The sequence below is a fragment of the Physeter macrocephalus genome, chromosome 18, assembly GCF_002837175.3.
Source record: "Physeter macrocephalus isolate SW-GA chromosome 18, ASM283717v5, whole genome shotgun sequence".
Taxonomy (NCBI): Eukaryota; Metazoa; Chordata; class Mammalia; order Artiodactyla; family Physeteridae; genus Physeter; species Physeter macrocephalus.
The window spans coordinates 56429912-56445081 of record NC_041231.1 but is presented as its reverse complement, the minus strand read 5'-3'; the positions used below and the strand labels follow the sequence as shown (position 1 = coordinate 56445081).

At 45.9% G+C, this 15170-nt stretch overlaps 2 protein-coding genes across 6 annotated transcripts in view; one reads left to right on the top strand and one right to left on the bottom strand.

Annotated features, from left to right (window-relative positions):
* Positions 1 to 11796, bottom strand: part of OSBPL10 (oxysterol binding protein like 10) — a 439127-nt gene extending 427331 nt beyond the window's left edge. For both annotated transcript variants that reach the window (XM_028478813.2, XM_055079565.1), the window contains exon 1: positions 10834 to 11796. The gene's annotated coding sequence lies outside the window, so the exon portion shown is untranslated. The remainder of the gene's footprint in view (positions 1 to 10833) is intronic.
* Positions 11797 to 12378: 582 nt separating this feature from the next.
* The window catches only part of GPD1L (glycerol-3-phosphate dehydrogenase 1 like), a 58529-nt gene continuing 55737 nt past the window's right edge, over positions 12379 to 15170 (top strand). For 2 of the 4 annotated variants that reach the window (XM_028478815.2, XM_028478814.2), the window contains exon 1: positions 12408 to 12531. In XM_028478815.2, the coding sequence (XP_028334616.1) occupies positions 12485 to 12531 (47 nt within the window). In that variant the 5' untranslated portion in view covers positions 12408 to 12484. Of the gene's footprint in view, positions 12532 to 15170 lie in introns of all 4 variants that reach the window. The other 2 variants (XM_024116491.1, XM_024116490.3) reach the window with 2 other exon arrangements.

Here is a 15170-nt window from a genome sequence, read left to right as displayed (position 1 = left end):
AAACTGAAACCACCAACACAGCCTTTAAAAAAAAAAAAAATTGAAGCACCAAAAGAGCTGAAAGATAAAATCCAGAAAGTGAGGGTGGGGGCAGGACCTCAGTGAAGGACACAAATGCTAAATGATGAAAGTTGCAGACAGAAACTACAGAGAAAATAGATAGGATCTAATTCCTCAAGAAATGAGACAAGAATTGAAAAACATAAAAATTCCGACGGATAGTGCCTCACTGAATTTCGAAAGACCCATGACAGGGCCATAATCATGAAATTTCAGGACACTGGGGTTAAAAAGAGGATCCTAAAAGTTTCAGAGAAAGAAACACAGGTCGTATAGAAAGGAACAGTGTAGTAGGGAATAACCTAAGTGGCTTTAACACAGAGATACAGAAAATGGAGCAGTGTAATCAAAATAGAAATTTATTCCCAGCTCCAGCCATAGCTCAGAGGTAGAGCCCAGGGCTGGAAGGGTAGCTCAGGAATCTTCACAGTCCAGCTTCTAGTTCTGAGTTTAGGGGGTGAACCTAGGTTCCTCCATCTTGTCGACAATCCCTCCTCGGGGAAGAGGGAAAAGTGAAAGGACTTTGGACACTGATTCCTTCCAGGTTACAATCTAGAAGTGGAAAGCAGGATTTCAACTCAGTCCAGAACTTAAGTCACCTGTCCAGAGAGCACTGCAAGGAAGGCTAGGAAATGTGATCTCCAGCGAAGCTAGAAGTCAGGCATTTTCTTACTAAAGGAAAAAGGAAGAATGGATCCTGGAGGACAAACAGAACTTAACTGTATTATTTCACACATCACTGGATACTAGTGGCCAATGAATAACGTCTCCATAGTCTGAGAGAAAATGATCTTTACCCAACGATGTCACACTAGTCCAATATCAAGGTGAGGTCAGAACAAAGCCATTAAAGACCTAGAAACAGAATTTTTAAGAAGTTCTTGATTGATATGCTCTACTTAACTAAGGAGTAATCCAAGAATAAGAAGGATATGGGATCCAAGAAGCAGGCTTAGAGAGCAGATAGGTCAGGATGGTGTAAGAGACAGAAGACAGTGGGAAGGAAATCACCAGGTAAAGATAGGATCAATAAAATAGTCAATACATTTGATCATTTGGGGAAAACTACTGATATGAATATACTTGATCCAATGGAGCAAATGATAAAACTTTAAGGACTGGTAGAAAAAAAAAATGTTAGCAAAAAACCAAGGCAATTATTAAGTCCAAGGGGGGAGAAAGAATACACAAGAGGAAATCTTATTATAATACACTTCTCAGTGCTATAGCTAAATATGTTTACATGTCATAAAAAGGCAAACTAATTACTGAATTGACCCCAAACTGTGATGCAATTACAGAGCAGAGAGGATGTTGGGGAGGAAATAGGTGCATGTGGAGTGGTGGAGGTGGGGTGGGCACCAGTGTTAATGAAGTAACTCCCCGTCTACTATTACAGGACATTTGAATTATACAAATCAAGAAGTAGCAGAAAACTTTATTCATAATAAGAGTGTAAAAATAATAGTGTAAAAATAAAGTGAGAATATTTTCACCCATCAAACTTGTGAAATTCCACAAGTTTGGTAATACACTCCCTCCCTTGGCAAGGCTCTGGGAAGAATGTAAACTGGCCTATTCTCTGTGGAGAGCAATTTGACCATACCTATCAAAATTACAAAATTATGTACTATTTGAACCAGCAATGTCGTTTATGGGAATTGATCCTAGACATATATTCACGTGTGTGCAACATAACATCTGAATATTCACTGCAGCCTTTTTTGTAAAGGAAACATTGGGGAAAATGCAAATGTCCATCTCCTTTAAAAAAATTATTTAAAAAGTAATTTGCTCAAACGGAGCAAATAGGGCATGATTAAATGTGTTCTTAGCTGAAAGAAAGCAAGGTGCAGAGCAGTGCGTCTATGAGGTGGCCATCAATGTGGTCCACCAGCCCATCCAGCTCTCTGAGTCCTGGGCGCACGATACGTTTGCACTTCCCTGCCCCCTTTAAACAGTCAGGTCCACGTGACATGCTTTGCTCAATGAATGGGAGCAGGAGTGACACGTGTCATCTCTGGGAGGAAGCCTTTAGGGGCCTAAGAACAATTTGTTATATTCCCTGCCTCTTGCCAACACAAGCATGACACTCCAGATGGCAGAGATTCAGCTGGTTTGCAACCTTGTATGAGGAAAACGTGAAACCACCAAGGGAGGACACGGAGCATGAATAAGAAAGAAGCCGTTAAGGTGTCTGGATCGTTTGTTACTACAACACATTCTACTTCACCCTGATTGATGAGGGGTACTATGCCACTTTTTGTGTGAAAAAAAGAAAAGTAAATATATAATGTTATTTTCTTGTATATAGGTACATATAGAAAACTAGGGCTTCCCTGGTGGCGCAGTGGTTGAGAGTCTGCCTGCCAATGCAGGGGACGCAGGTTCGTGCCCCGGTCCGCGAAGATCCCACACGCCGCGGAGCGGCTAGGCCCGTGAGCCATGGCCGCTGAGCCTGCGCGTCCGGAGCCTGTGCTCCGCAACGGGAGAGGCCACAACAGTGAGAGGCCCGCGTACCGCAAAAAAAAAAAAAGAAAAGAAAACTAACAGTGGTGACCTGAGGAAAGTGGATTGGGTGGGAAGTAGACTGACTGGGAAACAGAAGAAGGAGAGAGATTCTTTACTGTATTTCTTTTTACATGTCTTATTTTAGGACCACATGAACATATTACTTACCCCAAAACTTTACTTTAAAAAGAAATAGTAGCATAAGAACATTATTTAGAAATATGGAAGTAAATATCAGATGAAAGACCAAAAGTAGTTGAAAGTGGTTATTTCCAGGGAGTGGAATCTAGGGAGGTGGATTGTCACTTTCCATTTAGTAGTATTTAGTACAATACACAGTTTAAAACTATGTATTACTTTGGTTTTTAAAAATTAGGAGAAAAAAACCCATGGAGAGTGACAGTGATATTATGAGGGCTAAGCTGTACCCAACTCTGTCTTGCATTGAGAAGTGACCTAAGAATGGACAAATTCTAATTCCTCCAAAGTGCCAATCTTTTACAAATTTAATCACATCTCTTATGCTGGCAGGTCATTTACAGAAAACTACAACCAATCTTGAATACAGCTGGGCATGAATGTAACACAGGCATGGTATGTGATTTCATGGTCTAGAAAAGAGGAAAACTAGAAAAGCAACAGATATTTTGCTTTTGCCAAGAAAGGCAACTTCTGCCTCAAAACACTCCCACCCACCCAGCGACCCAAGTCAGAAATCTGCAAGTCATCCTTAACTTCCTCCCCCACTCACCTCTTCAAATGCAACCAGAGTGATTGTCTATAAGACAAATATGACCACATCACTTATCCGCCTAAATGCTTCAATATTCCCCCTCTGCCTTCAAAATAAAATCCAAACCTCCACAAGAGAACTCTCCATTACCTGGTCCCTGTCCACCTGTCTGCCTCATCTGTCTTTACCTGTTGCTCTATCCTCTAAGTGACTGAACTTTCAGTCCTCAAAGGAACCAAGAGCTAGGTTTCTTTTGCCTCCAAGCCTTCAGATGTGCTGTTCTCTCTCCCTCAGCCTTCTCCCATTTAATTCCCACTCATCCTTCAGTTCAGACATCCTTCTTCCAGAAAGTCTTACCTGGTGCTCTGGGCACAGTGGGTACCACTCCCATCTGTTCGCAGAGTCCCCTGTTTGCTATCAGAGCAACATCAGGCTGGACTCTATGGAAGATATTGTTTCTTTATCTGATCTCCTTTCCAGACTAACCTTTGCCTCTTTTCTTCAACATTGTATCCTCAGCTCCCAGCATATGGTAGGAGTTCAGTGTTGAATAAGCACACGAATATGACTCAAATCTAGAACCAAGACCAGGTTAACATTTGATTTTTAATCAGGTAGAAACTGAATAGGTATCTCTAACTCTCTCTGGTACAGTACAGTGCTGAGTCTGATAATTTCCTATTTAAAACTCCCAAGTTCTCCAAGTCATCCAAGGTGGCTGGTACACCAGATGTAATCAATAATAATACCCAGTGCTTGGCTAAGAGCTGGCTTCTAAATAAAGGTAGGTTATAGGACTTCCCTGGTGATGCAGTGGTTAAGAATCCGCCTGCTAATGCAGGGGACATGGGCTCGATCCCTGGTCTGGGAAGATCCCATATGCCGCGGAGCAACTAAGCCCATGCCCCACAACTACTGAACCTGCACTCTAGAGCCCACAAGCCACAACTACTGAGCCTGCATGCCGCAACTACTGAGCCCACAAGCCACAACTACTGAGCCCATGTGCCGCAACTACTGAGCCCATGAGCCACACCTGCTAAAGCTCGCACGCCTAGAGCCCAAGCTCCGCAACAAGAGAAGCCACCACAATGAGAAGCCTGCGCACCGCAACGAAGAGTAGCCCCCACTCGCCGCAACTAGAGAAAGCCCGCGCGCAGCAACGAAGACCCAACGCAGCCAAAACTAAAATAAAATAAATAAATTTATATATATATAAAAAAGGTAGGTTATAGTAGTATGATCTTTAAAACAAGCAACAAATCCTTACACCACCCCAGTCTAAGGGGCTGGTGAAAAGGTACATTTGGTGGATACAATCTGGTGCACAACCCTTTTGATAATTTAATACTTTGGTATGAACAGATTATAATTGACACTGGCTACTGTTGTGTCTGGAACTCTATTTGGTTTTTTCAGGCAGCGAAATCTGCCTTTCATCTAGTCTGTCTCTTTTCCCCAAGGAAGTGAGATAAAAGCCCATATAAGTTTCCAGAATGAGACACTGTTTTCTTTGGCCAAAAATCTGTACTTTCTAATTAGACTGTCAATAGCAATATTGAAGATGGGCAATTTCAGCTGAAGCCTGTCCTACCAAGAACAAATTTTACCACTGAGGGCTGTATGGTGTGTAATTAGGAAGCAGAGCAGTGATGCATGTACTGGGGGACAGAGTAGATAAAATGTTTCTCGAGGGTGACCCAAGTTTACATCTTCCCTGGAATTAGAGGAATGAATTTAACCAATACCAGCCTGTGAAAACATCTTCAGTGCCACAGAAAAATAAGGAAAAGAAAGACTTTGTGGGGAGAGTTTTCTAAAGAGCTTAATTTATTCTTTACATCCTTCATTTTGCGTTTTCATTATGTGCATAGTTTTTGGCATTGACTGGCATTTGCAATATGAAATAATGTTAAGTGGGGATGCAGGCAACAGAATAATGTGTCCGTAAGAGAAACTGGTAACAATGTCTCCTCAAGGGAGGGAACTGGGGGCTGGAAAAGCGAGGGAGAGAGAATTTCACTGTATACCCTTTCCATCCTTTTGGATTTTGAATCCTGTGAATGCAGCAGTTATTCAATAAATTAATTAATCAAATTAAAATAAATAAGATGAATCAAAATAAATAAAATAAATGAAATGCGAATAGTATATGGCAAATGGTTTATATCCTTACTTGGGAAAAAAAAAAAAATTGGTGATTCTCTGTCAGACTTCCAGACAAGTAAAAATGTGTTTAATCTATAAAATCCCAAGGCCTGGGAGCTATTTCAAAATATTTTTTCGACAAACCAATATTAACTAAATGCCTTCTCGAGCCAGCTAAAGAAGGCATGTGTGTCCCATCAATGGGTAATGTCGGTGTTGCCCAATTGGTTAAGGTGGTGTCGGCCAGTCTTCTCTACTGTGAAGTTTTTTATCCCCTGTAAGCAATTTGCGTGGAAACTTTGAGGCTCCGTAAATATCCTGTTCCTCATCAAACTTCTACCACAATTTTGGCACCCACTGGCGACTGTGGAGCACTGTCCTTCCCTCTGTGTTTACTAGTTGGCATGCTACTGTAAGCAGGAGCCCTCCCTTCTGCTAGATTGTTTACGTATTTCTTTTTTTTTTTTTTTTTTGGTACGCGGGCCTCTCACTGCTGTGGCCTCTCCCGTTGCGGAGCACAGGCTCCGGACGCACAGGCTCAGCGGCCATGGCTCACGGGCCCAGACGCTCCGCGGCACGTGGGATCATCCCGGACCGGGGCACAAACTCGTGTCCCCTGCATCGGCAGGCGGATTCTCAACCACTGCGCCACCAGGGAAGCCCTGTTTACGTTATTTCTTTAATCACCATAGACCCATGAATTTTTAGTTCATTCAAAGGCTTTAAGCCCATTACTATCATTATTTATTTATTTTTAGTTATTATTTACTTATTTATTATTTTTTAAAGTTGAAGTACATTGATTTACAACATTGTGTTAGTTTCAGTTGTACAGATAACTGATTCAGTTATACATGTATATGTATATTCTTCTTCAGATTCTTTTCCATTAAAGGTTATTACAAGATATTGAATATAGTTCCCTGTGCTATACAGTAGGTCCTTGTTGTTTATCTTTTTTATAGTAATTTATATGTGTATCATCCCGGACCGGGGCACAAACTCGTGTCCCCTGCATCGGCAGGCGGATTCTCAACCACTGCGCCACCAGGGAAGCCCTGTTTACGTTATTTCTTTAATCACCATAGACCCATGAATTTTTAGTTCATTCAAAGGCTTTAAGCCCATTACTATCATTATTTATTTATTTTTAGTTATTATTTACTTATTTATTATTTTTTAAAGTTGAAGTACATTGATTTACAACATTGTGTTAGTTTCAGTTGTACAGATAACTGATTCAGTTATACATGTATATGTATATTCTTCTTCAGATTCTTTTCCATTAAAGGTTATTACAAGATATTGAATATAGTTCCCTGTGCTATATAGTAAATCCTTGTTATTTATCATTATTTTAATGCTTGTGTTGACACAGATTTGACTACTGGGAAATCCTTTTTTTTTTTTTTCTTTTAAACCATGAACCACCAGGTCCTGGCCTGACTGCATCTCTGACTGCAATCCTCCCCTCTCTCGTATTTGTTCACCATTCACTATTCTACAGCTCTTTCTGTTCCTTAAACACATGGAGGCTATTTCCTGTCTCAGGGCCTTTGCACTGGCTGCTCCCCCTCCCTGGAGTGCTGGCTCCTTTGATTCACTCAGGTGTCCCTGCTCAGAGTACTTCTCCGATCATCTCATCTAATTTAAGGCTAATCCCTCTCTCGTTCTCCTACTTTCCCTCTCATTCTCTCTTCTGTGTTTTCAACCTCTTCCTCTCTACCGGTTCCTTCCTAGGAATATTTCAACATGTTCTAGCCTTTCCCGCATGATTTAAAGGAAAAAAAAAAGCCCTACGAATTCTTCCCTTCCCCCTTCGGTTTTGCCGTCCCTCCCCACACGTCCCTAGCCCTCATCTTCTGCTGACAGCCAAACTTCTAGAAAGCAGAGTCTACGCTCTCTCAAGAGCCATTTCTTTGCTTTCCATTTATGCCTCCACCCACCAAAATCTCTGCCCAGAACTGAAACTGAAGTCTTCTCACCGGACCCACCAACAACCAGGGCACTGGTTAGCCCATACCAGACCTTTCCAGTGTGGACTGGAAAAAGGTATCCCTTCCTTAAGACACTTGCTCCACTCTGTCAGAAAATGGTCCTCTCAAGCATACCAATCCGCAATGTCCACAATGTGCATGGTGCCCACTGGCCTTGTGCAGTGTGCTACCTGCACGACCATACTTTGCTGGCAGCCTTCTTTCTGCTAGCTTGAAAGATGCACTCTGGTCTCATCTTGTCTGACCACTCTCAAACTCCCCTGTGACCACCCCTCCTTCTGGAAATGCGGTCTTCCTTTGCAACCATAACACCACACTCTGCATTCCTGCTGCTCCTTTCTCATCCTCTCAGGCTCTTAAATGTTAAGTCCATTTCAGAGTCCTGTCCTGGTTTGTCTTCCTTTGATACTTGACCCATCTCTGTGAGTGATGTCAATCACTTTCACTCAACATTTATTGAGTGTCTACTCTGTGCCTGGCAGTGTCCTAGGCACTGACCCCTTGGGATTTCCAAGTATGTGCTGATGATCCGCAAATGTGTCTCTAACTGCCTCCCTGAAATCTGCACGTGCAATCCAAATGGACTCCTCAGACTTAACTTCTCCAGAACTGAGCTCATCACCCTTCTCTCCAGATCAATTCCTCTTCCTGTTTTAGCAAATGATACTCATTCAGTTGCCCAAGCCTGAAAGCTGGAGTCATCCTAGACTCCTTCCTCTCTCTGCCCCCAAGAAAGTAGTAGGTCTTATTTTTCTACTTCCTAGATATGTCTCAGTTTCACCCACATCTCCCCATCGTCATCACCACCACACCAGCCTCCAGCCTAAAGCCAGTATCATCTCTCATGTAGAATAAACACTGCATCACAGATGTAGAAAACAAACTTATGGTTACCAAGGGGGTTAAGAGGGGAGAGGGATAAATTGGGAGATTGGGATTGACATAGATACACTACTATATATAAAACAGATAACTAGGGAATATCCTGGTGGTCCAGTGATTAGGATTCAGTGCTTTCACTGCTGTGGGCCCGGATTCAATCCCTGGTCGGGGAACTAAGCTCCTGCATGCTGCATGGTGTAGCCAATAGATAAATAAATAAAGAAATAAATAAAATAGACAACTGATAAGGACCTATTGCACAGGACTGGGAACTCTACTCAATACTCTGTAATGACCTATATGGGAAAAGAATCTTAAAAAGGGTGTATATATAGGTATATGTATAACTGAATCACTTTCCTGCATACCTGAAACTAACACAACATTGTAAATCAACTATACTCCAATAAAAATTAATTTAAAAAAAAAAAGGACTAACCATTGCAGCAGGCTCCCACCTGGCCTCTGCCTCCTGGTCCTGACGATGTCAAGCTCCTACTTTAAACCCTACAATGGCTTCTTTTGCCCTCAGGATTTAAGTTCTCATTCTTTGATATCATTTATAAGGCCAATCATGATCAGGCACTTCCTCTACCTCCCTACCTTCATTTCTCTCCATTTACCCTGCACCTCATACTCTTTCCCTTATTCCTTCTCCCTTCCAACCATACTGAGCTCCTTTTAGTTCCTGAACATGTCATCTGTCTGTAATCTCTGAAACTTAGCTGATACTCTTACCTCTGCCTGGAAGAGCTCCTTTGTGTGCCCACCCGCCGCCAGCCCCTCACCTTGCCAACAGCACCTTTTTCTTCAGGCTTCAACAAAGATCTTACTTTATTTAAGAAGCCTTCCGTGAGCCCCCAAATCTGGGACAGAGGCTTTTCTTCTGGGCTGCCATAGTAAATTACACTGTAGGGTAATTACCTGTCAACTGGTCCTGTATCTCCCTCTAAATGTAAGTATCTAAGAGGGGAGGGACCTTGCCTCTCGTTTCATACTTCATCCCTGGGACCTAGCACCACGACTGGCACACAGCAGATGCTCAGTAAATACACACTGAATGAATGAGTAGTCAGATGAGTGTAAGATACAGAATCCCCAATTCCTGGCTCTGACTCCCCATGGGAACTTTGGGAAGTCTTTTTTAGTCTTGCTGTATCTCAATGTCCTCACTTATAATATGAAAATACACTACAGATTGTGGCAGTTTTAAAACCTGGCCCCCATCTTCTTTGACATTGTTTTACTGAGAGGTGAGGCCTATGTCCCCTCCCCTAGAATTTGGCCTCTGTGATTTCTTGACCAAAAGATCACATGACAGAAGTGATGCTGTGATTAATTTAGGGGTCAAGTCTTAAGAAACTGGCAACTTTCGTTTCCTTTCCCTTGAGATGTTTGCTGGTAGGATGCAGGCACGAGGGGAAGCAGCTTTTGGGGAGGCCCACCCATGTGGAGAACACTCAGGCCTGCAGCCCACCAGCCAGCAGTGGGCACCGACTTGCTAGCATGTGAATGAGCCAGCTTGGAAGTGGACCCTCCAGCCCCCTTTGACCGTGCACCCCATGTAGACAGAGCCTTCCCCTCTGATTCTGGAGCTAAAGAAATGAATGTGGTTGCTTGGAGATCTAACTTTGGGATGCTTTGTTAAGCAACAAGAAATAACCAGGCGGATGTTGAGCCCTGCAAGTGGAGTGTTGCTGCCACCTGACATGCAGCATTGGCTTTGTGACCAGGTAGCAGGAAGGAGTCGAAAGGCCCTGGGAGGGTGTTAGGGACAGGGTAGGAGGCAGGTGGTGAGGGCTTAAGAGAACGGAGGAAAATGTTAGCTGGAGCCAAGAGAGGAAAGGAGACTCCAGTTATATAGGAAAGTTTGGAATAGTGTTGCCATGCCTCCTGTAATGCAGAAAATCAGAAGTGTGCTGCATGAACTCAATGACCTGGCTAAGGAGATTGCTAGGCTGAGTTTCTAAAGGGCTGCCTGGCTTCTCCTAGCTGCCTCGTGAGTTTTTACCAAGATACATGCGTACCCCAGTTATGTTGTCAGGTGCTGTCTCCACACACCGAATCATATACACCCTGGGACTTCTCCAGGTCCCTCAAGAGTTCACACGTCCAATGAGATGGGCTAACTTGTCCTCCAGGTTGTTTAACCCTCTTCTGGGTGACCCACAGGCCAACCTCGGCAGCCCTCCCATCTTAGCTGACCAGGAGGGGGACTGGCAGAGGACCAGCCATCTCAGCACTGGATTGTCTCAATCCTCTGTCCTGGAGCTTCTCCCCTCCCCCACGACCTTCATTAAATCAATACACAAAAATGTTTCTAATATATGTAAAAATGTAAAGCATAACCAACCTTCCTCTCCACTAGAACCACAATCCTGTATTTTGTGTTTCCTTCCCTTCTTTTCCCTTACAGTTATACTATGTATGTATATATCCCTGTTGATACATGTAATTTTGCATGATCTTTGTAGCCAGTCCAGAAAATAAATGACTACTCACTATGTCCATCCTGGCACAATGTGTCATGCATCTCCGGTGATTGATAAACCCTGTATGATGTTGTGCAGAATGGGTCCACAGAACATCCAGGCAGTTCATTTTCATGCAGGTGCAGTTGCAGCATTGGGGAATGGGAGCGTCCATATAAGGAATAAATCTTTTAGGCAAAGGCTAAAAATGAGCCGATCAGTTGGTGTGAATCTTGGCAAAGTATGTTGACTCCTCAAGTACATGAGTTCATTACTTAATTAGACAAACCTGTTTGGTAACACAAATGGCAAGGGGAAAAAATGAATAAAGCTTGGATAGTCCATCTTTCACATCATTCCCGCTTTGGTATCTTTCCTGGCAAATAACTGAGAGCTAACCACCAGTGAGGAGTGGAGGGCATGCTCTGTCCCACTCATTCTAAGTAGTTCCTTGCCTAAGTATCATAAGTAACAGAGATAAATTTTTCATACAATGTAGAAGTGAAAACAAAAATAACAGTTAATCCTCTGGACATCAAACTAATAAGCCTAGTATTTTTCTAGGTACTAGAGTATTTGTTTCCTTAGCCAGTCTCCACCGATATTTTAGTTCTCCGGTTCTCAATCTTGAGTCCTTTTGCAATCAACCCTTGAACTTTAAAAAATTTGAATGTTTTGTATCCCATTCCGGGAGATTCTGATGCAGTTGGTCTGGGGTGCTGACTGGGCGTGAGGATTTTGAAAAGCTCCGGAGACTCAGAGCTGCAGCGAGTTTCAGAAACCCTGGTTCACACCGCTTTGTCCTCCTCCTCAGGGTCCAGCGCGGCGCCTGGTGGAAAGTGGTGCTCAGAATGGATACACAACGTCCGGTTTCTCAGGAAGGAGGGAAGCGTGGTCTCAGAACCGAAAACCCTCCTGGTGTTCTGGGGCGAAGACCATGAGGAGGCCAGTCCTGCGAAACCAGTGGGTGACGGCGACGCCGCCCGCGTCCAGGTGTCCCCCTCCCTAGGGCGCAGGTACTACTGTCCGGCCAAGTCCCGAAGGCCTCAGAAGATACACGGCCACCGCGAAGTTCGGCGGCGCCAGGTGGTTTCTTGTTTCCACAAGGGAGGCGGAAGCTGAAGAGGATGGGGTGGCCACTTCGAGCTCTGGACCAAGTCTGGTTGACTTTAGAGTCAATCCAGGATCCTCTTTCGGCTCCAAATTGCAGCCCCGGCAGCTCTTCCCGAGAGGGTCGCAGTGGGGGCCACCCGGGCCAGCCAGGTCAGGACTGCTCCGCGGGGAGGCTGGTGCAGCCCCCGGCGCCCGGAGCGCGAGTCAGGGCGCAACCGCCCGGGGAGGAAAAGGGAGCGGGGGGAGCGTCGATCCAGGGGGCACGGACTACAAGTCCCGACAGGCCTCGGGCAGGGCTGGGCGGTGCCGGAGCGGGGCCGGGAGGCCAGCCGGGCCCGGGCGTGCGCGGTGGTTCTCGGGAGTGGCGGGGCGGGTCCTCCCGGCTGTCAGCAGTGGCCCTGTGCGCTCGGGCGGGTGTGGTAGCGGCCATTGGCCGAGAGGCGGGAGGGGCGGGGCTGCCGCGAGCCTCAGCTGGTTCAGGCCAAGCGGGAGGAGGCGGAGGCGGAGCGGGCGGAGCCGGGCGGCCGGCTGGGGTGGCGCGCGCCGGTCTGCTGCGTTCCGGCCTGGCCATGGCAGCAGCGCCCCTGAAAGTGTGCATCGTGGGCTCGGGGAACTGGTGAGCGGCGGCGGGCCGGCGGCGCAGGCTCCGCCTGTGGGAAGCTCCTCTGCCGGACGTCCGAGGGCGCGCGTTCGCGCCGCGGCGTGGGCACCGGGCACCGCGCGTGGGGAGGCGGGGCGGGCGGCCTCGCGGCCGGGCTGGGCACCGCGCGTCCGGGGAGGCCGCGCCGAGGCACTGGGCGGGGAGGCCCTGGGCCCTTGTGCTCGCGGGGGCGGCGCGGAGAGAGGGGACGGCGCACCGGCGGGCACCTGTCTGCGCTCGCGGCACTGCGCGGCGCACTGAGGCCACCTGCTCGCCACACCCGAGGGATTTGCGCAACATCCTCAGGGCGTTCTTCATTTCTCCTGGGCACATCGTCTGGGTCGAGGAGTTGGAGGAGGCTTGAGCGTTCTTGCTGGGGTTTCTGAATCGAGGAAACCGAGGCAGAGGGGACTGAAGGGCGCCTGATATCCAGGTCGAGGGCGGGGCCGGCTCTGCCTTTCCAAGTGCGGGTCCCGCTCTGGCTTCTGCGAAGTCTAGTATCAATAAAGTATCGGGAAGAAAATCCAAGTTCCTACAGGCCGGGCTCCCCCAGTAGCTCAGGGACTTTGGGAATTCTCCGTTGGGGGGATGTTTGCGCAGGTTTGCTTCTCCGATAGGCTTTATTTGACTTTAGCGTTTATAAAGCACTTTGTGCCAGGCGTTCTTGTAAGCACTTTAAATGTCATCTCTTTTAGTTACCTTTCTGAAACTTAACACAGTGGGATTATTTGGTGTGTTTGGGTTACTGTAGAGGAAAGTGGGCTGGGGAAGAGGAGGCAGAATATGGTATAGCATCTGATATTTTCAATCTTTTTTCCACAGCTGCGCGCTATTTTTCCCACATCCGAGGGACTAGTATAGAATAGTTCAGAGTGATGTCCTTAAAGTCCTTCTGTTTTTTTGTGGCCTGAACACTTATCACAGTTCAGGCTTCTAGGAGTCCTGCAGCAATTGGTACTAGTTACTTGGTCTCCGTCTTTAAGACTTGGCCCAGAAAGTACTTCTTGCAGGAAACCTTATCTGATTCTCCACTTTTCCATCCCAGCAAGGTGAGGGGCCTCTCCCTGTGCCTCTGTTGCTGACATCTGTCATTGCAAGGTGATAATTTATTTGATTATCTGTTTCCACTCTGAGAACAGCATCTACCTTAGTGCTGGGCATATGCTAAGTAAATACTAAATGAATGTCTAAAAACTAACTTTTTAATGTAAAAATGTAATTGTATATGATTTGGCAATAATTCACATTGTTTAAAAGGTACCAAAAACCCCACAAAAAAAACAGTGAAACATCTCCCATCCACACTTGTCTCCCAAGGTACCTCCTGGAAGAAAACCAGTGTTACCAGTTTCTTCTGTTCTTTCCGGAAGAATTCTATCAGATGCAAGCGAATGTTTACATATATTCTTTTATCTCTCTGCCCTGCAAATACTAGGATATTATGCACTTTTCTGTAAACTTCTTTTTTCAACCAACAACAGAATGTTCTGTCCCACATGTAATGGAGTTGGTACCTGCCCACTGCACAGCTTCGTATGGACTTTCAGCTGGACTTTGCCAGTTCTGATCCCAAGGTCACTTGAGTGAAATGTCAGCTGCCTTGTGGGCCGTGAGACTGACAAAGCGCCCATTCAGCGCGTGTTCTTTAACATTAGTTTCCTCTTCTGTAAGAGGCCACAGAACCACAGACGACAGCACCTTTTCCTCCTTTGCAAGGTGCAGGAGAAGTGGCTTGGCTGGGCTACGCCAGATTTGGGCCTGAAACAAGAGTTGTGAAGTGACCCTCCTGCGACCCTGCCCCCCCGTCCCCCCTCCCCCCGCTGGCCCCAAGCCTCCGGCTTCCCGCAGCTTCTCTCTGATGTACTTGACTTTTTCTTGGCTCACTCCAGCCCAAGGAAATGGAGTAGAACTTGGCTAGTGACACTGGAGCAGAGCAATTGAGAAATGTGCCGATGGTCTGGGCTGGCTGCTGGTTCCGTTAATGATGGGATCAGACTGGAACAGTCTGCTTCCTTGTCGCTGCCTTGGGTGCAGAGCCATGCCAGTCCTAGAGAGAGGCTCACGAACTCCCCAGAGAGATTCAGGAACTTAGGGACAGAAAAGGACACAGAGAGGCTGCCCAGGGGCTCACTGAGTGTTCAGCTCTGGTCAAAGACATTTGACTGTCTGCTCCATGCAGATATGGTGGTTTTTCCAGGGATAGGGACACAAGTGGACACCATCCCTTCCTTCAGGTCACAGATAGATAAGGATTTAGAAGATAAATTCAAAAGAAGTACAAAGTAGAATGAAATATCTGTCACAAGATTAGACGTTTTAGATTTTTGTTTTTGTTCTGAATTTTTTTTTTTTTCTCATGTGGCATGCGAGATCTTAGTTCCCCAATCAGGGATCAAACCCGTGTCCCCTGCAGCGGAAGCATGGAATCTTAACCACTGGACCGCCAAGGAAGTCGCAAGAGTAGACGTTTTAAATAGTGTTTTTATTTTTATTTATTTATTTATTTATTTTTTTTTTTTTTTGCGGTACGCGGCCCTCTCACTGTTGTGGCCTCTCCCGTTGCGGAGCACAGGCTCCGGACGCGCAGGCTCAGCGGCCATGGCTCACGGGCCCAG